Below are 25,513 nucleotides of genomic sequence, written 5' to 3'. Positions count from 1 at the left end.
GTACTTGTATATACCGTTGGGCAGTTTGATTTACCACATTTTATAATCACCTCATATGTTTTGTTTGCAAAAGTCTTAATTTGTAAAGTAACTAATGCTGTCAGATAAATGTAGTGTATAATAAAGTTAAAAAAAGTACAATATATCCCTCTGAGATGTAGTGTAGTAGTGCTACAGTACTTGTGTAAATGTACTTTACTACTACTGTACTACAGTTAAAGGGGGGGTGGTACTGCATCTTGGCTGGCATGTAATCCCTCGAAAACAAACAAAATGTAGTAAAAGAAATCATAAAAGTCAAAAATATAACCAAAATTCATCATTAAATGAAGTGGAGTATTAGATAAAAGCTTTACACCTCCAGTTAATATAATAAATAAAAACTAAAATGTTTATATTTAACTCTTATTGTTCTCTTTAGCTTTACCATTTTTCATAAACATCAACATATTGGTGTTAAATGCATAAAAACAGGTTAAAAGACAAACATTACACTGTTAGGATCTTTATGATGTTTTATTCCAGCACAAGTCTTTTGTGTTGTAAAATGGCTGTGTAGCTAGGAATTAAAGGAGAAGTACAAAATGGAAAATTACAGACAGTTCTAGTATAATTTGTTTAAATCCCTATTGTGTTTATTTCCTAAAACCACATCTAGGAAAACATTATTTCCCTGCCTTCTTTGGAAACATGGTCAGAAAATAAAAAAAAAAAAGAAAAAAAAAAAGTGAAAAGGTGAAAAAAAAAAAAAAAAACAAATGAAGCTTTAATTCCAGTCACTCTCACAACGGAGGGGAATCTGAAAGGGCCGCCGTGCAGCCGGATTCAAAATGTTTTTACCTACCCAGTCAGGTAGCCCTTTTTTAATTTTGCATTTCACAAACAGTTTCTACCAACAGTGGCACAAAGGGAGGGCAGTAAACTACTATAATGCACTTTTTATGCATTAGTTTATGACAATGATAATTGCTGCTCCTCTATAATTTCCCTAATTAAAGCAGGCTAAGCAAATTACATATAATTGACCTCAAAACCACAACACAAGTACATTCGAGAGAGAACAGCTGCATTGGTGCAGGGCCCTGCCAGAGTTTCCCTCGTGAGTGAAGAGTGATCCCTTCCTAATCGGCCGAGTTTGAGCTCGACGCCAAGAAAACCTTCCGTGAAACCAACACCCCGAGTGTTTGTCAAGAGGGAGTGCGAGGAAACAGCATTATTTGGGATCGTGGTCTACCTGGATATCAGGTAAGGCTTGATAGTCCGAGGTGTTCCACTAAATCCTGATTATTTAAAATGTACAATGGTACAAGTTTGAAACTGGGCCCGTGTGTCGCTGTGCAAACGTTGTGTGTGTGTCAGCCAGCACACGGACGTACAGTAGCTCTAACGTCTTGAAGCCACAAACCTTCCTGGTCAGCGAACTCAAGAAAAATAAAAAATAAAATAAATAAAAAAGGGTAACACTGAGAAGTGAGGGAAAAATCCTTTGCTTTTGTCTCCATTTTTTTTTAACATTTTTTTTAAAAAACATTCATGATATTTTAAACTAAAATTCTCTGAAATTATCACGGACCAAAAAAAAAAAGAAAAACAAAAAAGAGAAACGCTGCAGTCATTTCCAACAATGAAAACTCTTCCTCAGCTTTGTTATGTACAAGATTTAAACATACCATGACATGAGGACGACAGTTCATGTAATTTTAAAATGAAATCAAATTTGACCACTTGTGGTGAAGCCGCCGCCGCCGCCACACTCTGACGTCACAGAGCATCACGACATGAATCATATATATCAAAAATGGGGGGAAAAGACAACCACACACACTCACTTAGGCAGGTTATGCTGTAAATTTACAGTAATGACACCTATAGTTCTGTAAGCCAAAATCTCTATTTTAGAATGCTGAACATTAGGGTAGCTTTCTATAAAAATCTTTTTTACCCCCCCTCATGTCTTTTCCCCACCCCAACGACACTAAGCATATGGCTTAAATATTTGTAAAACTATGTAGTCCAATGGGGGAATAAGAGTCTCTGCCTCCTCAGTCTGGCTCACTGAGATAATCCTTTGAGACAGACGTCTACTCTGCTGTGCGTAGCTGCACATGGCTCTGTGTGCACGTGTGTTTGTGTGTGTGTTTGTGTGTGTGTGTGTTGTAGCGCAGAGGGTGAAAAGGGGAATCCACAAAGAGGGAATAACTTTTCAGCTGATCAGACTGCAAATTCCTGCCCTGCGTGCCACCACGGTTATATTTCTTTTCTTTTTTTAAATTAGCACTGAAAAGCACCGTCTTCCTCTTCCTCTTGCCTCCGACGTCTGACACAGAAAACGATCCTTAAAATCAAATCAAGCGCCGCATCATAGCCACCATTCCTTTAGGCTTTCAGCAGGGCCGCCAGTGTAAACATGATATCCCCCCCCTTTCTTAGTGAGCTCAGAATACTGCCTCGACAGACAGTCAGAGACAGGGGGGGAATAAAAAGTCAAAAAAAAAAAAAAAAAAAAAAAAAAAGACATCAACAACAAATACAATGGCCGTTGTTCTGGAGATATGCAGGTTACGGGAAGGAAACAAAAAGAAATCAAAACATTGACAGCTACCACTCAGGAATATTTCCTGGGACAGGGAGCAGTTAGGGCAGTATGGATCTTTAGTGCAATGAAGGCCAGAGGAGCGGCCGGCTGCGCAGCCTCAACGTTCACACAGCCGCTCGCTCTGGAAGGTGTGGCCAGCCGGCTAGTCAGCGGCCTGAAAGAGAGGTCCAGTGGGCTTCATCAACTCTCGCCAGGAAGAAGAATAAGGGCAGCCATTATGCTTCTAGTCACGTTGTTTTCACTCACTCACGCGCGTCCATACACACTTTATACTCTGTAAAACTACTGTGGCTAAAGCCTAGGAGGGGAAGAGAGAGAGGGAGAGAGAGAGAGAGAGAGGGACAGGGAGGGAGAGAGAGAGGGGGACAGGGAGGGAGAGAGAGAGAGAGGGAGAGAGAGAGAGAGAGAGAGAGAGACAGAGAGAGAGTCCGGTCCAGAGCATCTTCTGGAGGAGTCCTGAGCCTCATTTTGTTAACTTTGAATAAAAAGTTATGTACGTGTGAGCGTCTACGTGTATGAGGACGTGTAAACATCAAAATGTGAGTCGTGACGAGTGCGAGAGATTATTCTGCTAGGCCGTTGGAGCGAGTGTGTGGTGTTAGGGTTGTGTGCAAGATAACTTATGCCTCTGACCAGTTTCATCTTGTTCGGGTAATTGTAATCTGTGTCTGTGTCTTCCTATGGTTTTTTTTTTGTTTTGTTTCCTGTTAAAGTCTCTCCTCTGTTGAAAATGTACATTCATCCATCGTAGGGGGGTGGGGGGGGAGGGGGGGTGGGGGGGCATGTATGACGCTAGGCCACACACCAACCGATCCTGAGGCTTTTCCAGTGGTCCGATAAAGACTCTCGCCTCATCAGCGCACTCAAAATAAACAGCAGTAGAGGTACTGGAGGACGCTGTACCACACGAAGCCGGAGGCGAAAGCAAACAACTGGATAATACACAGCCACACGGGGTCGAGGGTCATCGGCCGTGAAACTGCCTCCTTCTGTCCTTCTTCAAGGGGGAATGTTCCTGTTGGGGAAAACAAGATACAGAGAGGGGTTGATGTGTTTAGATTTATTAAACTAGGACGCCACAGAGAAATCAGTGAATGTATATTGTTTGTGTTTGTTTTGACTTTATTTGGTCAGAATTTAAGTACCCCAAGGTAGAAATGATGATGATATGGTGTGAACGTGGCATTAATGCGTGTTGTTACAGGACTACTTGTTGCTGTGAGGTTTGACAGTCTGGTCAATCACTGTCACCCTATCTGGATCAAGCCAACGCTAGCTAGAACCTTTTTTGTACAATGTGTGACAAACACAGCCCGTCAGTATGTTAACACACGTTTAAGTAATGCTCGACTTCCTGCATATAACTGATTTCTTATACATCGTGTGATGAGGAAGCTGGTTTCTATATTTGGAGGATTAGGAGATTAAGCACACCTGATTTCCCCAGGTAGATTATACATGGGAGAGAATCACTGTGACAGCGGCTGAAAAAGGAGTGGTTGCACATAGTGAAGCATCCTCGTATTTAAAATAATTCCATCCAAAGTCTGACTAATTTAAGGTAGCCTCTTGAAGTCGAAATAAGTCACACTTTGGCACATTGGCACTGTGAGGGAAAGCTGTGAGTGACTTAGCAGGTGTTAAAATAACAAGAACCAAAAGTAAAATCTAATGGGAGTCACAAATCATTTTCCAGGAGTTTTTCTTCACATTACAGGACGGCACTTACTCACATTTAAGCTGATGTCTCAGCCAAACAGACTACATTAATTTGACCACAGCCCATAAGTATCAAATCTAATTTGTCTTCTAGAAAGTTAAAGTGTTCAATGCACGTACAATTAACATCACTACATGTATTTATCAACCACAGCAACAAGATATTTGATCATAAATAGGCTGTATGCACTTATTTTGGACCTCGGGAAGAAACAGACTTGATGCCCAAAAGATTGTTGCAAGTCAGTTCCTCTTTGCATCCGGTAAAAAGTGTTGTACAGTTTATATTATCAATAGTCGAGTTTCAAACTAAATATGCACCAAGGTTTACGTAGGAGATCTGAGTGAGGGGTTTCCAGGACAACAAAGGTTTAGATAGATAGGATATTTGGCCATTTTAATCAATTTCCAGGTAATTTCGTGCCTGGAAAACTAGTCTCTAAATTTCCAGGTTTTCCAGGAGGCGTGGGAACCCTTAATTAGTGCCACGAACGGCACAGTGGGTCCTCCCAAATGCTGAACAGGGGTTTCATTATTAAACATTAGGAAGTTGACGGTTTGTATCCTAGCAACAACGGCCCTTAAATATCAGTCAACCGTTGCCATGGGTAACGCCCACCCATAGGGTTGAAGCTTGGACATGGTTTCACAAACGTTTCTACTAAATATGGCTTTAAAAATAAAAAGAAGTATTCCCAGTGGCTGCACTATCATCATTATAGTTTATGTTTCCTTACACAACATTTGAGACATGGTGAGACAGACCTGTGTCGTAGAAGTGGGCCAGCAACTCTTCTTTCTCCACAAACCTCTGATACAGCCAGTCAGTCAGGGGCTCGGTCTCCACAGGAACCTCTTTTATTGGGTACATCCTGAAGGAAGAGAGAGAGAGACAGGCAGACACAGGGAGTGAGATGAAGCACAAAAAAAGGATCACTGAAGTCTCACTCGGCAGAAACTGTCTGCATTGATCCGTCGTGGAAACTGCAGTCCAAACCCGGGGTGTCAGCCGTGGTCCCTGAACAGAGTCTATTTCAGACTGGAATCTATTACGGCGGTCTGTGTGTTTGCTGTAGCTTCAGCTTGTTTTGGGTGGGTGGGTGGGTGGGGAGGGGGATTCATTAGCTGGCAGGCTCATCAGAGTGAACAGAGGGAGACAGAAGTGCTGAGGAGAGCCCTGACAGGAGACAGACAAGTCACGTAGCTGCACAAAATGGCTCGCTTAGTAGTGTGTGGGAAGAAAACGTCTATAAAAAAAATAAAAACTAGCAAAGCTGAAAAAGTTAAATCAGTTTTGCCACCGAGCTAGAGAGAAGCAGCACTATTAGATTCTGGCAAGAACGAGAGCAAAACTGGTCATCACGAGTTTCCAGAGCCTGTGGTGACGACTTAAATTGATACATTTTCCCCAACAAACAGAAAAATTTGGTTTAAAGAATAAAGAAATGTGCCTCAACAATGAAAGATTGTATTTGCTATAAAGTATTCTGAAAATATGGTTGTAGTGCTTTGTAACTTTTACATTTCTTTTACACACTTTTTACCATGAGTAATTACACTGTGGGAGAAGCGGGGTGATAATGTTTTGTTTACCAGTTACATGGCTGTATAAACAGAAACCAGAAGCAGCCTCAGAGACCACCCTGATGAAGACGAGGGAGCCAACAGTCTGACCAACAGACCAAACACTCCAAAATATTCACTTTACTATCACAGAAGATGACAGAAACGAGCCAATCGTGACATTTAAAAGAAGCAGAAACCAGAGAGTCGTTGACATTTTTGCTTACAGATTTGCTTAAATAGTTTCCCAAAATACCAACATCTAGTTATCAACCTCCACAAGCTGTTTATTTAACATTCCCAGCTGGCTCAAACATTATTTTTACGGACTGACGCACTGGCTGACATTGTTAAAAACAGTGTATGGCTAATAAAAAAGGGTCACTTCTATAAGCCAATAATGAAGAGTGCTGATGAAATCTTGTTTCTAGCCAGAAGGGGTCCCTAGTCAGCTGCACTCCCACACAGGCAGCTCCTGGTCACCTTCAAATAGAGGTTACAGTCTCCTCCCTCAGACAAACATTTCCTCTGCACTCAACATTTGCTCAATACTCCCGACCGGATAATATCCACTGTAAAAGTACATCTGTGCCTGTGAGGGAAGCTTCTTTAAGAGGGAAGCAATAAGTGATACAGTATCGATTACTTAAGTGATCAATGTGTATTAAAAGGCAATCTAAGCAAAAAGCAACGGCACTCCTGTCTGTCTTTTAAGAACACACAGACATGTTTCTCCACTCTGTTGCAGGTACGAACTACACGATCTAGTTGTCACGTGACCCCGTAAATAAAAAGTAATCAATATTATTTATCATAGAAAATAGAGGATTAATGGAGAATAGATGTATTTTTGCTCAGAATTAGCATTTAGTCTGATTATCAGTGGTCTAAGATTGAGCTGGAAACACGAATTTAGATAGAAAATTGAGTAGGAAAACTAATTTGATAGTTTATTAATTGTTCCTCACATCACTTCTCAAGCAAAAATGTCAAACAGTCTTTAATTTCAGCTTCTCTAATGTGAGGATCTACTGTATTTCTTTGTCTTACACGACTGTAAACTATTATGTTTAGATGTTAAGACAGACCATCAGATAAAACAAGGAATGTGACGTCACCATGGGCTGTAGGAAGTTGTAATGGGAATTCTGGGAATTTTTCTCCAACTTCTCACATTTCACAGACAAAATGATTCCTTACTGATGAATGAAACTAATCATTAGCCGTGGCACTTACTTCCACAAAAGTATTCACATGATCCCATAAATAAAATGATAAATGTAATTAAAATACAAAATAAAAACAGTGTTCGTGGTTTTAAAAAAAGGGTGTAAACCTTTGATATAAGTTCTTCTGGAATGAGGAAGAGACGTCTGATAAGAAAGGTTTACACAAAGACTTTTTATGAGCCCATATTCTGAATATTATTGGTGTAAAAAGCTACAGCCAGAGAGGTCCTCAGTGTAGATTGACACAACAGTAAAAATGTGGTCTTTGAACCTGAATCAGTCTGTGGGACCAAATCAGGAAAAGGCTTGGCCTGCTTGTTCCACAGATCAGAAGGGCAGGAGCTGATGATTCAACACAGACTTCCGCTTGGTTTGTATATTTTAAGCTCATATCTACCGACCCTTCTACTCATTATCCAGAGGTTCACTGTGTGGGTGTTTCTCTGTGGCATGTCTGAACAAGGTCCTGCTTTAAGTAAAGCAACTTATATCCCTAGCAGCGGAGAAACTCACTAAAACTAAGTTCAAGATAAAACTGAGGATGAAATCCACCGTTTCCTATTGCTAAAGGTTCTAATAAAGTCGACTTTTTGAAGATAAAACTGCTTTTTTCCCCTCCCAACAGCAACACCAGACCCCCAGAGCGGCTCTGGCTGCACAAAACTGGAGCTAAGCTGCTGGTGCCACCTGATAGGGTGATTAGAGGCCAAAGCAAGACGTTCCACGGAGCTTCTCCTACTGTGTCTGAAGATATCAGGTGTCTTTCGTGTTACTGATGTGCCATAGGAACCGACTGATGCATTCTCAAAGCACCAAGAAAAGAGAAAATAAGCTCAGAAAGAAGGCATGAGAACAATAGACACATCAGCACCCCTTAACAGTGAGACTGATATGATGATATGTGGACAGAAAGTAGCAATTAAAGCAAAAGGATAAATCAAGCAAGTCACCACTAGAACAATAAAACCTGTGTTTTCCTGTAACTGCTTCGAAGTTGTGCTGATAGGTGGTAATTTGTGGTCTTGGCTGCACATGTAACTCCTATTATTGTCTATCTTTGGTGTCTTTTTTTTCATGGTGGTGTTATCTTTAAATATAAATTAATTAATTATTAAATGTTTGATTGAATGCAACACGCGCAAGCTTAGAGAGCGTTTCACACCTGCTCCGGTATAGGATGCCTGCCAAAGGCCCTCTGTACTCGTGAATGTAAACCGATAGCTCTGTAATCCTGGCAGAGGAGAATAGGAGCCGGCTCAGGCCACTTATCGGAAGGTTTGAGCAATTAAAGGCCTTTGGGTAGCAGGTGGCAGCCACAGCGCTTTCCTACAGCTGAAATATTCATGCAGAAATCAGGATCTTTTGGCGTCTGGCTGCTGAGGGCAGCTGAGGTTGAAGGAGGCGCTGCTGATTCGGGTCCAGAGCAAATAAACACAACCTGCTTAGTTAGCATACAGTATCTTCCCTGTATCAGCTGCTTTCACTGGTCTATCAGCAAGGTTTTGTTTGGAGAAAAATGTCTAAAGCCACCTTTGTAAGAGCCTGAATCAACCAGCATGTGGGAAGTTCACTGGGTTAATTTCCTTCAGTGAAAACACAGCTCTACATTTAGGCTGTTACCAATCACACAGTCTTGCTCCAGTCATATGGGTAATTTTAGATTAGGGCTAGAACTAACTAGCATAACATCCTCACACTTGAGAAGCTGGAATGAGCCAAAATTAATAGATAATAATAATAATAATAATAATAATAATAATAATAATAAAAAATAGATTATAAGAATAGTTCAATTCTAATAATTTTCTGCTAATCAACTGATCGATTCAACTTTATGTTGTTTAAAGCTTAAACTTAACCAAGTTTAACAAGCGAACGTCGTGTTTTCCACCAAGAAAAGCCTTCAGTGCTGTTCTTTAACTATAACCCAACCTAGCTAACCTCTATGAGAGCTGCCATTGTTGCCTGGCAGGACGGATTCTTGCATAAAATGTACACAGGTCAACGCTACTGTGACCTAGCGGAGGTTCTGCAACAGTTCAGGTCTTCGTTAAACTGCAAGTTGTCTGGTCTTGTTTGATGCACTAGTGCAAAAGTTCAAGCTGCAGCCAACATCTGAGGTCTCGTTTTGGCTCACAGGAAACAGACAGGCAATCAGCGTACCGTCTCGCCTGCAGGTTGCACAGTTACAACGAATGCCAACTGCGAGGATGAGTATGCTAACCATGCTCCGCTGTTACACTGCACTAGAGGGTCAATACAGTGCTTAGTGAAAAGAAACAATACTATGGCGATGTTTGTTGTGCCGAGAGGTGCAGCGGCGTGCGTAACAGAGTACAGTGGTGATGGTGATGGTGGTGGTGGTGGTGGTGAGGAACTGGTGGTGATGTGTTGGCGCGGGGCCACGGCAGCGCTCTCATTTCCACCCTAACCCACTTGGCACCAGCCTGCTTGTTAACATGACACCCTGGCGCACAGTCAGACAGACAGCTGTGAGAGAGCTGCAGTTTCTCCTGTCAATAACCTGAAACATCAAACTTTTACCATATGTTGACCTGAGCTACATCCAACAGATAACGTACTTCTTTACTTGCAAGTGGTTATTGATTTCTGGAAAATGAACCTAACATTAAATTCAAATATAGTTTTTTATGTATTTCTTCATTAGAAGAAAGTCTAATTAGGGTTATAAGTGCAAATCAGAAGCTGTTGATCTTCTTTTTACTGCCTTGTTTGAACCATTTAGCTTCTGTATAGCTCTTATTCTTGAGATATTGTTTCCCCTTCTAACAAGACTGGGAAGCTAATTAAATCTGGACTGTTGCTGGGAATGTCTGTCCACTCAACAAGCCTCTTTGGAGGGTAGCCAGTCATTGTTTGGGGACTCTATACGGCCCTAAATCTCTCCGACTTGAGAAACAAAAGAGGGTGTCCATGGGGGCCTGATCTCGGGCACAATGTTGCAAAAGGTGAATATTGAGATTAGCAGCCAGTGTAGCTTAGGGACCAAAAAAAAAAAAGGCTGCTGTCCAACTCCCAGTCTTTTTCTAGTTAAGATAAGGGTCCTCATCTATGTGCAATGAAGCTCCAAATCCCAAACTGCCTCCTTCGAGTTCTTTATCCAAATCTTCCTGTGGAGAGAGGGTCAGTTTTACCAGCTAACGCAACAATTAAACAAAGAATCACTAAAGTCACATAAAGCATATGAAAAGGTTTTGAAAATATTGTTCTACACCGGATCAATAACGATGGAGATTTCCTTGTATAATTTTACTAAGTAAACCACACACTCCGCATGACTCTTAAGGGCTCTTGTACGCAGAATGCCAAGTGCTTATCTGCAATCAGAGAGGAGTTGAGGGACAGTAGGAGTCCGCTCTTTAATTGCTCCATTTAGTCTTTAATCTGCTTCCTCTCTGGCTCAAGGCTGCCTATGTTCCAGGAAATGGTTTGGTGCAGAACAATGGACACGACAAAATCTTCACCAGCAGATGTAAAAACAAAGAAAAAGAGGACGACGAAGAAAAGGCTCGACCGGAGGGAGAAAAGTTTAGAAAACTGGCTGCGTGTCGATACATAAAACTATTTTCTGTCATAAAAACATTTTCAGATACTCTACCGAAGGCTGAAGCACAACAGGAGTAAGCAGCTACTTACAGACACTTTGACAGACAAGCTCACTAACTTAAATGTAACTTAAGATATTCAGTGATATCATATCAGTGATGGATACTTAAAAAGGTCCAGTGTGTAACATTTAGGAGGATCTATTGGCAGAAAAGGAATATAATATTCATAGGTAAGTTTTCATTAGTGTATAATCACCTTAAAGTGGGAATCGTTATGTTTTTGTTGCTTTAAAATGAGCTGCGGGTCGCCTTCCATGGAGTCCACCATGTTTTCTACAGTAGCCCAAAAGGGAAAAACTAAACACTGGCTCTAGATAGGGGTGTTTTTCATGCGTTGGCGGCCACCATAGTTTCTCCTTTGTTCTTGGAAGGTGGAATGAAGCGACGGGGTCTGAAACTACACCGTTAGATGCAACTGAATCCCTACACACTGGACTTTTAACAAAAGGCTGTACATACTTTTGATTGACATTGTATTCACTAACGTAGCAGTGCCAATTATCACGTTCTTCTTCTAATGAGCTGTCAGGTCATTACTCAGCATTTTTGGTGAGGGTGTGCTGATCAAAGAATTTCCTTATGTTCTACAAATACTGTCAAGTGATAGCAGCCTTAGCTCACACTGTAAAATGAGCACAATGAGCACTAGTATCCTGGTTATGATCAGGTGTTTTACATTCAGGTTTCTAATCATTCTCTGCCATGTGTGTCGTCAAGTTAGATTTTAGTCTGAAAAACATAAAAATATGTTGTTAACTGATGTGAACAACAAGCTGAAATTAAATTATAAGATTCCAAGGAAGTCTACCACAACAACAAAGAGATAATTTTCAACAATTACAAAAATATTATCACATGTGCGTGCAGGTAATCAGTTGCTCACCAACGCCTGCGACAGAGTAACCAAGTGACTAAAATGGAAGTTCTGAATTAGTGGTGTAAAATAAGTATTGAGAGGGAAAGCCCAGTGTTTACTTTAAGTGTGTCAGATCAGCAGATGTAGACACAGCTTACCCCAAAGTAAAACATTGCAGGGAAAATCCCATTTCTTATGTAGCAAGACTTGTTATTACAGTGTGAGCATTATTTTAATATCTATGAGTTATAAATTGAATTGCAACTACAGGTCTTCTTTAAAACTAACGTCTGTTAAAGCTGCTCTTACACCCTCAAGAATTTGTTACCATCATGCAGAGTGGACACAACTGACTATGTGTCACATACTGCACATGGACCATACATGAGGTTGTAATATCGGTGGTTATCTTTATGCCTGCCTTTATAGCCAATATTTAAAAGCTGGTGTGGACAACAAAAGTGGACTAAACAACCTAACCAAGACCACCTGTAAAAGGTCTCAGTCCACCTCAAAGCAGACATTTGTTGGGTGAAATCAAACCAAAAACAGGATTTTAAAATCCAAAAGCTCAACTTCTAATGAATCCACCACTTACTGTAAACTGCAGAGCTATCAATCACTCCCGAGCTGTATAACCGATGTATGGCCTATGTTTATACAACATCATTTTGTAACCATAGTAACACATTAACACATTAATGACTGTGGGGATTTTCCAGGTTAAAACAGAGTGTAAAGCTTTTGTCCTGCCCCCTGTGTCTTAACAGTTCCCTACTAATAAAAAGCGAGTGAAATGAAAAATAGCAACCACACTCACAATCCTCCTGTATTATTACAAAAAAAGCCTCTTTATTTTCACGTTTCTGCCCGTTTAGTTATGGTTTGTGAGTTGAGTTGCAGTGTCGGAACAGTAATGCTCATAATCAGTCATTTATTTGTGTAGCCACGTAGCGCTACAAGAGACTTAAATACTTCATGTCACTTCATGTTTATATTCGGTTAGTTTGTAAAAAGTCACGCACGAGAATTTAAAACCACTTTGGAACTGAATTTGATCAGAAAAAACATGTTTTGGTACCGTTATCCCTACACTCTGACATCTGCGTCTACGTGGCAGCAGCACTTTCACCTGGTCACCGTGACCATATGTCTCTGACATGAGTGTTGCTGTTGTGATTTGAGGACACGCGGTGGGGAGAGAGATGGAGGGTGTGGGTGGAGCAGTGAGGAGGTTAATAACACCTAGCATAGGAGCATCGACCTCTTATCAGTGCAGAGGTCAGAAGGGGCCATAAAACCGCTGTCACCGGTGGATGTGAACTCTGTGGCCCGAACTGACTTTATGGTCACACAGTTGTCAGAACACCCTTCTGTTTATGAGGGAGCATGTGTGAGGCCAGTTTGACCGTAAAGAAGTAGGAACACTCCTCCCAGAGACAAACTGTACACAAGATCAGATATGTATCATTTAAATACAAGCCTATCAATATTCTTTATCTATACACTTTTAATTACTCTTTCGTATTCTTTCCCGATACAGAGTCAGGGTTATCTTTTTTCCCCCACATTTAAAATCTGTAGACCTTAGCACACTAAAAACAGCCTGAAGTGAAGGAAGCGAATTAACTGATTAACCAACTGAAAATTATTAATTGACAAAAAAGCTGTATTTAATGTGGATTGGTCTTGGCTGATGCCTGATCTGCTTAATAAGGTCAGTATCGAGGCAAATACAAATCTGGAAATCAGATTGTATCTGGACATCTTTATAGTTTAGTAGGAATATTTTAGAACAGGTTTTTAAACTAAAAACAGGTTTATAGATACCAACTACATTACAAAACAAGGTTTTCAGGTCTCAATTATTGACAGAATCTGCAGTTTAAACAGCCCAATACTGTCGTTGCTGCTTGAAGTCTTTAATTACTGCCCAAAAGTTAATGAATCAGTAATTATCCTATAATACATATAACACCATGAAAGGGGACATTGGACCCAAGTATTTTTGTTACTTTGTTACTTTTAATTACATTTTGTTAACATTCTCTTGTGTTCACAAAGGTGACTTTTTAATAGCTTGTTCACAATCATACTGGCCAAAGTATTAAAGTACAATGGAAATCCAGTAGGGGTTATATAAGAATAGAATTACTTATAATTACATCCCATTTTGTCTGTACTTCCCAGCTGTTCATAAAAATTCATAATAATATAACTAATTAAACTGACATGACTTGGACACAGGCTGAATGAACTGATAAACCGATTAAAAATTCATTCATTATTAATGAAATTCATTTAAGTTTAGTCTAAAATCAATACTTTATGGGCCGATGAGCTTCCTTGTTTGCTACAGGTCAAATGATGTTGACTGAAACTCCACAAAAAGGATTAAACAGCCTCTTTCAACACAATTCACGGTCGAAACAATCCTACTTTTAGTTCTTAGGTGTATAATGTCGTCCAACAGCCCACCATCTGACACAAAAATATTTTATAAGTCACAATAATGTTTAATTATTCACAATAATGTTTCTAATAAAAATATTCAAGAGTTTTGTAAATCCAGATTCAGACTTTTTAAGGCTTCTTCTAAGGCTTTTGTTTGAGGAAACTAATTTCAGTGCTTTTAAAGACATGCAGATACCCATTGTCTCACCCCTGCTGATGGGCTTTGAACTCTGACTCTTGCAGCGAGTATGGGTGGGGGATGACTCCTGTAATGGGTCTCGAAGGCAACAAATGTCCTCTGAAGACTGTAAGCTTTGGAAAAAAAACAATCCTCTACTCATTCATTATCCCAAGACACCATCTCTAATCACCTAGGCTCTCATTACACTCACAGGTAAAATAAGGGTGTAAGAGATATTGATCCTGGATGAACCTCAGTAAAAAGGAGGAAATGTAGTGTCTGCTTTAGCGACTACAGACTTTGCAACCTTTTTTACAAAGTGCTCAGAAAAAAATCTGCCTCAGATATCTTAAGAAAGCAGTACGGCTGCAAACTCAACAATTCTGAGTGAGAGTGCCTTGTTTCAGGGAGAAAGCCAGGTGTGCAGCTCGAAAAGCATCCATGTGATGACCAGGCAGACTCCGACTCCATAAATCATGTCACCTTTCAGATATTTTCAAACAGCAGCTTTCAGAAACGCACACAGCAGCAAAATAAAAAAAAAGAGAGGAGAAGGTGCATTTAAAAGAAAGGGATTTTAACGTATTTAACACCCACTACTGCCCTCGCTCGGCCTTTGTACGCCCACCTAGCTCTCCCATCTGCCATTCACAGAGGGCTTATGATGCTGCAATCTGGAAGACTGAGATTATATGGGGAGAGGGCAGGAGACACAGTGAGGGAGGGTGAGGCTGAGGGGTGAGGACGAAAGGCAGTGAGAGAAAGAGGGAGGTGGAAGGATTAAAAAAAAAAAAAAAAAGTGCGCTCAGCATGGATTCATCTAGAATATTACTCAATTTTCAGTTGCCTGTTTTGAAGCGGAGGCTCAGGCGCCGTAGTAATCTATACAGCCCCGTAAAGAGATAACGCAGGAGGAGGACGACGGGCCTATCATCAAGGTCAGTTCGTGTAGAAGCCGTCAGATTTAGGGCCCTGACGCACCAACACGACTGCAAAGAACGATCAAACACTTCATGTCTTGAACTGTTGGACTTTAACACGCCACAAAGACTGCAGCTGACGTCTGGCTAACACCTGACGAGCATCAACGTGGGAGGGAGGAAATAACTCGTCGGTTTTAATAATCCAAAAAGAAACCAAAAGACAAAATAAATACAAAACTAGCTCACCATTTGTATGCGATCGCGAAATCTGGTTACACAATCGTTGGTCGTCAGCTTGTAGAACAGGAGCGGATGCAAAAAATAAAGCGACACCTCACTAAATGGGTGAAATCGCTGATTTGGTAAACTTAACAGTCAGTCAGGGAGCTTTCATACAGTCTGCAGATTCAACATACCGAATCAGACGGGCCGACTGCTGACGCTGTGCTTGGTGTCACAGACTGCGACATTGTATGTGACGGCTGACGAGTCTCTTTTCTGCAGGTTTTCTGATTAAAACCCATCAGTTCTGAACTTATAATAGCATAACAACAATCTCTGATCTGGAATCCCCAATCTTGTCAATACAACTAGCTTAATACAATAAGCTTTTTTTTGCTATTCATTCCCAGGTCAGCATGGACAACTATTAGCTAATATATGGCTGCTCTCAGGACCATCTCAACATACCATTTCAAATACAAATTGTATTTTATTATAAATATGTTGGATATTATCCACTTCTAGTTCAATGAGGTTGGTTTTTAATTTGATTTGTGCCTCCAAAGGAATCGCAACACTATTCAAATTCCTATTTTATCACATTAGCAATAATGTTTCGAGCCAAAATTAGTTCTTTATCAGGAGTTTTTTTTTGGTTCAATTTGCGTATGAACAGTATATTTTGATAAAATGACCCATTTATAAAATTTGCCGATTTCCCCAGAGAGCTCAAAATCCTTGACCGACCCAGACTGGAGCTTTTCAAGTTTGGTGGCATTGAAAAAGACAAACTTACTGATAAAGAAGGCAACGCAGAGTCTGCTGAAACAACTCAAACACTACAACCGAAGGCCAAGAATCATTAACCTAATAGATTTGTTTTATGTTAATCTGGTTAAATTGTCGTCGTCGGTCGGACCGGAGAAATCTTTGTTGTGTGTGAGGATCGTTGACTATTATTGTTCATGATGCTAAAAGCTCAGCCGTTAAAGTGCTGTGTACAGGAACCATAGCACTCCAAATTCCTTAATATTCTTTACATTTTACTATTTGTAGGAAAGGGTGATGAAAAATAAAAAAAGGTGCACTCACTGTAGAAACTGCCCTAAACTGACACAGCAGAAAACACAGTCTTAGGGTGGCACACTTGTCTAGCCACCTCTATGTGCATCACCAAAGTGCATCATATTGCTCACTCCCCCACAGTGTTCCCTTGATCAGCAGGCAGATTAATCCTCTTGTTGACTCCTGCACCTGTACCAGCATGAGCCTAACTTCTGAGATCAGTGTCATCGACGTGGCCGGAACTGAGTGTGCACACTTGTAACAGTAACATCTGTGCCTTTAGCTTGGTTGGGTGCCTCCCTGTCCGTCCCCAGGCTGCAGGGCTGCTGACCAAGCGAGGGAAGCTGATTGTGTCAATGGCTGATTAGAGAGTCCCAGAGGCAGGATGGGACTAGTGCATCCTTTGCTCGTTCTAATTACAGACTTAATGAGTCCTTAGCTTAGCCAAGTGGGCACAGAAGCCTCCTGAGAGCAGCAGGTGAGTCAGGGTTCATAAATCACCTTTTACTTTGGCCAATCCCACCCTGCACCCAGAGGTGAACATATACACATGAGCTGTGTCAGGAGGTTGTCCAGCCGGTGAAAGACCACATTAAGGGTTAAAATGACCTCTACCCAATGACTGCTGCTTGAGCCTGGATACAGCCCTTCTAATCTCGCCTGTCAAGACAATGCACAGAGGGCCACACATATCTTGAATCAGGTCTACAGAAAATCTAATCCCGGCCCCCCTTCATCATATCCTTGAGTGAATGGATTAGCATCAGAGAGAACCTGGAGGGCACTGACAGCAGGACAATATGGAGGGGGGAATGCATTTGCTTTGCATAAGAGCAATGATATCCTTAGCTACAGAATACAGGATGATGAATGTGTTTACTGTTAATTACAGCCTGCATCAAAGTTTTCACATTACAACATGTCCTTTGAAACCCACTAAGGTTACACTGCGTTATCACCAACTAAAACTTTTGTGTTTTGTCTTGCACACTCACATAAAAATCTATCACATTCAAGTACACCTGCAGTAGAACAAGGTGTCAACTCTACAAAAACACTTTAAAATGTGAAAAATTTTCATTATAATTTCCTAAAGCCCAAGTTGACGTCTTCAGATTGCTTGTTTTGTTCAACCAAAAGTCCAAAATCGAAAGATAATTAGTTAACTATCTAATTAATATGACAAAGAAAATTAGAAAATCCTCCAGCAAAATACCTGCTTCTTAATTTTCCATTGATTGAGAAATCAATCAATTGTTTCAGTAATATGAATTCCAATTTTACATATAGTCTAATTTTAGTGCTACTGCAAAAAGCCTGAGTCACCTCTGGCTAGAATCAACACTGAGGAAAAGCAAGCATGTTGCACACATGAGATAACGTAATGAGGGGATGGTTAACACACAGAGACAGTGCTGAGTATTGTTAACACAACTTGTAACTCTTCAAACAACCCTGTTAAAGTTAAGTTTCTGCAGTGAACACTGTTATCAGTGGGTGGACAGTCCTCAAGGTCTCCCTCGATATAAGTGAGTCACATGAATAGTATGGAGCCTCAAAGTCTCTGTGTACTGATCTTAAGTGACTTTTAACTCTATTATAGACCTGTGATGGGACACTGGTAATATAGATTCCTCTTATGAAGGACATGTTTTTTTCTCTGGTTTGTTGTGAAGGCATATATATATATATATATATGTGTATATGTGGACAGATCTTTCTAGTTGAAAACCTTACAGCTAGTAATTATGACCTGAAAGTACAACACTAATGTTTAAAATGCATTAATGATACAAACTACAAACAATATGTTTGGCTTATTTCATGATGTAATGTGGTGCACTTCCACGTGATGCAGTGTCAGTGGCCTGTGGCCTCTTTGCATGTTGGCTGCACAAGAAATTTGCTTAGTAAAAATGGTTCTGGTGCCCCCCTCCCAATATATCTGCTGAACATCAGTATCAGACGATACTGGCCTTGTTGTCTGACACCAGTGGTAAGATGGTATTCTACCAGCCTAATGTTGGTCATTTCCAACTCAGATATTGGAGAAATAATCAACTCTGCTTTCCATCACTGTCACAAACACTGATGTGCTCCATGCAGCAGCCCAGACAATGAGCTGCTGTAGAGCTCTGCGTCTCAAAGCTTAGATGAGAAGAAAATAGACTGAGCAAGCAACAAGGCAAAGATGCTTCTCTTTGTAGACTACTTTCCCTGACTATATAACAACACAAAAACACCAGTATCGGCATCAGCTATCAGCCAAATTGTTATTGTTGTATTGGTATTGTTAGACAAATGTTAGATGGAAACAGGTAAATTTAATGACCAAACATTTTTATTCTTACCTGTAGTGTACATGTGTGACTGTGGGAGGCCTGTAACCAAAGATCCACGTCTGGATGTCCATGGGTTTTGCTTTGGGGTAAGCTATGGTCACATCTATTACCCACTGCAGGCCTTTACGTTTAGTACCTGTCATGGAAGAAACATAAATATAGAAACTCCGTTAGGACGCATTTTAAAAAGGCAAGCCTGATGATGCTCGACTTTACCCAGTATTTTAAGTATAGCAAACTTAAAGAGGATATATTATGTTAATTTCCAGCTGTATATTTTCATTTCATTCACTCCACTAGAATAGCTTTGCATGATTCACAGTTTAAAAAAAATCTTTAAATATCTTCTACTGGCCCTTTATGCAGCCCTACAATAAACCATTTGAGCTCCTGCCTCTTTAAGGCCCCCTTCCCTCAAAGCCCACTTTCTTCTGATTGGTCTATTTCTGGAAGCCCACTGACGGGCAGCACCCACTGTATGTGAGCACTGCCTCCTTCATTTGATGAAATTACTGTTTATCAGTCCACAAATGAAACAAAAGTAAGTGGGGCCGACCCGAAGGCTTCAAAGCTTCTACCGTTGCCATCGTAATCGACATCTAAATCAGTTTTTTCAAATGCCTACAGACGATCCTGGACCTTTTAAGTACCGAAATGTCGTCTGTTAGCTGCGAGTGGCAACTGTAGCAAATTGAGGGGTTGTTTTTTTTTTTTGCGTTGATATAAATATGGTAATACGTGTATTTGGACATATCTGCAATATCAATACAAGAGTGGAAAGCAATATATAAAAGCTACATCATCAAAGTCAGACACACTCACCATGAATTTTCCATACAATTACCTGCTCTATTCACACATGGGCTCAATTGGACATTATACAGATTTGGTACTAGGGAGCTGGCAGGGTAAAGTCAATTTAACGTCCTAATCTTTGTTGCATTGGGTTACATTGTAGGAAGAAAATTTTAAAAACATGACAGCAAATTAAAAAAGCATAATAAGTCTTCTTTAAACTATCCACACAAGCCATCTTGTATGTCCACTACCAACAAGGCTCTGAGGACAGCAGCACCCCACAGCTGGCAGAGATTCGGTGACATTTCTATAGCACAGATGCCTGCCATCACAGAGGCTGAACCCTGGTTGTCCAGCTGAGAGTATCTCTAACTGCTAGGTGTCCCTAGAGGTTTTTATAAGACAGCAGTGCAGCCAAATGAAGGCTGGTTACCTGCCAAAGTGACTGGTGGAAAACAGTCTTACCAGCTGAAGTCCTAACTTGAAAGAATTTGGCTCATGGCTTCGTTTATGAGTCACAGTAAAAATAAATGTTTTCACCTCCAAATATCATGTTTTTTTTACCAAATAAAAGGCCTGGTGGACCTCCATTTATGGCAGGGTGAGACAGACGAGAGAGAGAGAGAGGAAGACAGGTGGAGAAGAAGTGAAAAAGGGCAAAGGAAGTAGCGAGACAGGGAAGATGACAGATGGGAGAGGGAATTCTAAACACTTGATAAAAGCATGTCAGCTGCAAGGGTGCATGTGTGTGAGTATTTATGTACATTAAGCAGGGTCAGCTCTGTGCTCACCTGCCTGTAACTGCAAATAAGATTAATAAATGAAAGGAGGCGTAGGATAAGGATGATGTATCCTCTTTATATTAAACCTGTTCATTCATTCATTCATTCAAAACCTGCATGACTGAAGACTCTAACATCACTCGGTGTGTGAAGAATGGCGTGGCCTTGACAATAAGGACGCAGTGACTTTCAACAGTACATCAATGTGTGGTGTGTCACTGTGGGAAATCTTGAGAAACACGTAAGAGTCGATCTTCCACCATATCATGTGTTATGTTTAAAGTCATATTTCTTCGCGTTTGACAGTCTACACATCCCCCTCCTCACAACTCCGCTAGTCCAAACACGTCCAGACTGGTATTTGTTCTGGACGCACATATAGGAAACCGATAACAGCCTTAGAAACGTGACTGTACACTGTATATGAACTAAACTCCTGTGTTCCTTTAAGCCAAAACAGTCTGTCAAAAGCCAGAAACACAAGCAGTCAGCAAGGACAGGTCTAAAATGAGGTTGATGTGAGGCAGTGCAGCATATTTGACTGCTTGACTAATGTCAAAGCCCTGGCTGCTGTTACTGTGCAGCAAGCACTTCCCTCTCCGAGCACACTGGCTTCTTTATGCGAGGTAAATATGCCATGGCGTGACAAGGCGAAGCTACATTTTTACTACTGATCAGCCACGTTACACATTACACTCAGTGTCAAGAGCAGTAAAATAAAAAATAAAGCGGGAATGTTGCTGACAAGTCATAATTTCAACCTTTTTCACACATAAAATACAGAAAAATGGGGAGGTGAGGAGGTAAAGAGTCACCAATGTGCTCAAGTATCTTGATTTGTCAGGTATTTAAATGTAAAAATTCCCAGTTATGTACAGTTCCTACAATCTACTATATCATAATACAGAATTGCATATAGCATAAGAGGATTTTATCTGTCCCCAACCCTATTTGAACACAAATTAACACAAAGTACTAATGTTACTCGAGATCGATTGCTGTCCGCCAGTGTGGATGCCGTCGCTGGCCTCAGTTTAAGCCAATACGCCCGACTAAATAAAGGTTTCTGATGCAACTTCTCTCCTTCCTCTGCCCATAAAAGTATCTGAAGAATGTTTTCTTTTGTGTTTTTCAGCTTCAAACAGATAGATCTGACAGACTTGTACAAATAGCCTCTTCCTTTCTCTTTGTATCTGTTATCAGTCCAAATGTTTACCAACAGTTACATATTACACTCAGATAACATCATAGCAAGTAAATACTGTTTGTTCGAGCTAGCAAGTGTTTGATCAGTACTAAAATAATATCTAAATATTAACAAAAACCTAAAGCCCATCCTTAGCAACGGTTGCTGCCCAAAAGGGGGTCAAGTTTAATAAAAGAAACCAGCAGTTGTTTTCAGTTGGGTGTTCTGTTGCTACGGTAACCACTGCTGGCACAGTTCCATGGCAGTTACAGTTTAACTGACATTGTTGCATCGGCCATTTTGTCAGATTTGTGACTGAGTAAATATTGACAAGCCTCTTTTATTTGCTGTGATAGATGTCCTTCTAGAGCCATTTAGTAATTGTTGATTTATTTGTTAATTTTGTTTTTCTGCCATCAGTTTAGTGCTAACCAAGCTACCTGTCGGAGGCTAATGTGTTGCTAATACAACAGCCAAAGTAACCGTTAATTACCGTTGGGGTAGCGGTTATGTACTTCACTCCTCATAGGCTACTTTTACTCATGTGGACTATGTTTATGTTTACTAAATTAATTACCCTAATGGGGATGGCTCGTGTGACGTAAGGAATCGTTAGGAATCTCTTCCGTGTCCATTAGCATTTTTAGGTCACGTAAACAACAATGGCTACAGCACAGGAACCGGTCACCTATTATACAGTGACATCCTTCTTTACTGACATCCCGAAGTCTGTTCAAAAATTCCTATAATTCAAATAGGGTAATAACAGTTAGTTCAATGTCAGGTGGAAGTCTAACAGGGAAAGTGTGGAAGAGGGCCCCGGCACCCAAAACAAACCGTATCAACTTCAGCCATCTCTTCTTCTCTTTTTCGTCGAGGGGAAATCGGCAATAAGAGATCGTTTTGTTCACGTCGTTTCTGTTATTGCAACACGGGATACAGCAGTGCACTACTTTTTTATTCTTTTGGAAATTACGAGAATAAAGTCATAATATTGCGAGAATAAAGTCGCAATATTACGAGATGTAATAATAATACAAGAAAAAAACTTGTTTTAATGAGAGAAAGGCTTCAATAGAGTTATCAAGATCTGATGTGAGCAGCTCAACCAAACAACAGCCTCTGTTTGTCTCAGTCGTATCGTACAGTCAACATGTTAGCTAAATAATTTTGTCGTTAAACAGTTATGACTTTATTTTCGTAATATTATGACTTTATTCTCATAATTTCCACCAAAAATAATTATTTTTTTCTCTAAGTATGGCCCTAATACTCCGTTGTACTGCACCATTTTACTGTTATTGAACCGTTACAATATTGGCAAATGGACATGGAAGTGGCTTTTTGGATATGATGACATAGCACCTAGCCATGCCCATTAACCTAAGTAACTAAATAATTACAGATGGTGTAAATCATTAAATGTCACAAAATGATACTCCTAAACTACAAAGAGTATTAAACTGCAGTGATCTAGTAGAGACCTAATTTATTGATATATTTTAATATTGATCTAGCTTATTACAATGAGCTGCCAGTGGCCCATGCTAGCCAACTAAACTACTTTCATAGGGATCGTCACAGTGTACAACTTTGGATCTGATGTTTGATTTGGCATAGGCTTTTTATGCTTGATACCCTCCACATTTTTCTGGGAGGCACTGGCTTGTGCATCCCCAGTGCCTGGGGAGCAAACTGGGGTTCAGTGTCTTGCCCAAGGACCCTTCTACATGTAGACAGGAGGAGTTGGGGATTGAACTCATCTTCTTAATTGTAAGCACCATCATTGAATTTATTGTCCAACACTGTTTTCACTGTTTCTCAATTGTTTCCAGTAAAAACTTCTAAGGTCAACCTTTACTGAAAGTGCATTTAGCAGCATAACTGTAAGCCTAGAGAGGGAATGACCATAAATGACACAAGACCTTTCTCTCTCTGTCTGTAGAAAACGCCAGAAAAAGACCAACAAAAAACCAACAACAGCTGAGGCGCAAGATGCTAGCATCGTGACTTGATAGGCATGCTTGGTATTGATGGGATTGGCTAACACCACAGCTATCCCTGTGCGAGTAATTGGATCCAGATCTCTGTCCAAGTGTGCTGAAAGGCAGCCATCGCCTCCCGTGAGTGGCCAGCCAAAAGACCAGGGGGGCCCTGAGCCAAGGTATCACTGGTGCCCTATACGCTGTGACAAACAATACTGTAATAACAGCAGCCGTGGTAATTTAAAATGACATGAGAGGCCCTGTCCTTTCTGTAAATGGTTAGAGGAAGGAAACACACTGGCAGATATCTGGCTCTCCATCAGGCCACTCTGCAGACCAATTACAACACTTGAAGCCCACACCTGTCCCTCCCACTGACTAAAAACGTGGGTAAAAACTTCCTCCGATTGGTTGCTGCTATCAAACACATGTAGCTCTGTTCCCAGCCTAAATGACTCACAGCGGTGAACTTTGCATACCTGCCAACTGTAAATAGTGTTTTATAAACACATAAACCATATCAGTCTGAGCCTTTTCTGCAGGGCTGTGAACTACACTGGCAACCAATGACCCATGTGCAGTGTATCTGTGCTGTGCTGTGTGTATTTAGCCTGGCTGACATTGGATGGCTGATACACAGCGGCACACACATTTACATCAAATCCTATTTTCTCCAAGTGGCCCATTTGTCTCTGAGTGAGTCAGCAAGCTCTGGGCACCTCTGCAGAGCATCAGGGAGGGTCAGAGGGAGACAGAGCTGTGTCTTTGATCAGCCAGGCGCGCGCACACACACACACACACACACACACACACACACACACACACACACACACACACACACACACACACACACACACACACACACACACACACACACACACACAGAGAGAGAGAGAGCACAGAGAGAGAGAGCACAGGGTAGCAAGGGACACAGTGCTCTTCTGGGTGTGTGTGTGTTTTTTTCTTGCCCTAGGTTTTAATGCCATTAGCTAGATTCAAGTGGAAGGACAAGCCCTACTGCAGCAATCAGCCTCCCCTCATCCTGAGCTGCTGGAACAGAGGAGAGGACACAGGAAGAAGTGGGATGTGAACTGGAACTACAATATACAAAAGCATGGGGGAGGGGGGGAGAATTGAAAAGAATTGACATGTTTAATAACCCTAAATGTTTAGAAAACCCCTTTCTGCCAGGGGTTATAAACAAAACATCTGCTATCATCAGCGTTTGTTGACACTGAAGAGCCGGTTAAAGACTTTGTGCTAAATTAGCAGAAAAGCCAACAAAAACATGCACATACAGCAGATAATTTAGCACATAAATGAAGCTGTGCTCGCTTTTATCTAAATTTTACAACAGCCGATAAAGAGATGCTCCTCGCTCTGTCCTGCAGAGGGATAAACTGACAGCGTCTTGCAGTTAGTGCTGAGGCTGTAGGACACAGAGCTGTGTTAGCAAACTTGTGAAAGGCTAAAAGTCCCTGAGCCACATTCTCAATAATGCTGGCCCAAAGTCTCTCCAAATTACTATTAACACAGCACACCCTTAAAATGGATTTTGAGTCAAAGCCAGGAGAGTCTGCTGGGTAAACTGAGTGTGCAGTGTGCAAGGGGCAATAGGGACTCATTGCATCCATAAGTTTATGGATGTTTTAACACTGTGCTTTTAGCTGGGGACGGTTCCAAGACGTATGTTTGCTGAGTTATCTGGATAATTTTGTTTAGTAAAATCATGTTTTTTTTATTTATTTTTTACTTTACTCTAGATTAAAAAGCATAAAAAAACCAAACAACAAACAAAAACACAGGCCAACTTTTATTTCTCATAGTCAGCTCAACTGCTGAAGGAAATGTACTCTTGTTAGAGTTTGTTTTAACACTTGAATGCTCATCATTCCCATATCTTCTAGTCATGTGATTAACATATCTTGTTAATCTACTGACCTGCAACAAAAAAACTAGTATAAAATGGAACCTCAATGACTA

The 25,513-nt window shown here is 40.7% G+C and overlaps 1 protein-coding gene across 2 annotated transcripts in view; it reads right to left on the bottom strand.

The window, feature by feature from the left end:
• Positions 1-497: 497 nt before the first annotated feature.
• The window catches only part of lpgat1 (lysophosphatidylglycerol acyltransferase 1), a 49,707-nt gene continuing 24,691 nt past the window's right edge, over positions 498-25,513 (bottom strand). For both annotated transcript variants that reach the window (XM_051408783.1, XM_051408784.1), the window contains exons 6-8: positions 18,789-18,915; positions 5,081-5,187; positions 498-3,611 (exon numbers count right to left, since the gene is read on the bottom strand). In XM_051408783.1, coding sequence (XP_051264743.1) covers positions 3,460-3,611; positions 5,081-5,187; positions 18,789-18,915 — 386 coding nt within the window. In that variant the 3' untranslated portion in view covers positions 498-3,459. The remainder of the gene's footprint in view (positions 3,612-5,080; positions 5,188-18,788; positions 18,916-25,513) is intronic.

Source organism: Dicentrarchus labrax, unplaced genomic scaffold (genome assembly GCF_905237075.1).
Source record: "Dicentrarchus labrax unplaced genomic scaffold, dlabrax2021, whole genome shotgun sequence".
Lineage (NCBI taxonomy): Eukaryota > Metazoa > Chordata > Actinopteri > Moronidae > Dicentrarchus > Dicentrarchus labrax.
Note: the sequence above shows the minus strand (reverse complement) of the source record. Positions and strands in the feature narration are given on the sequence as shown.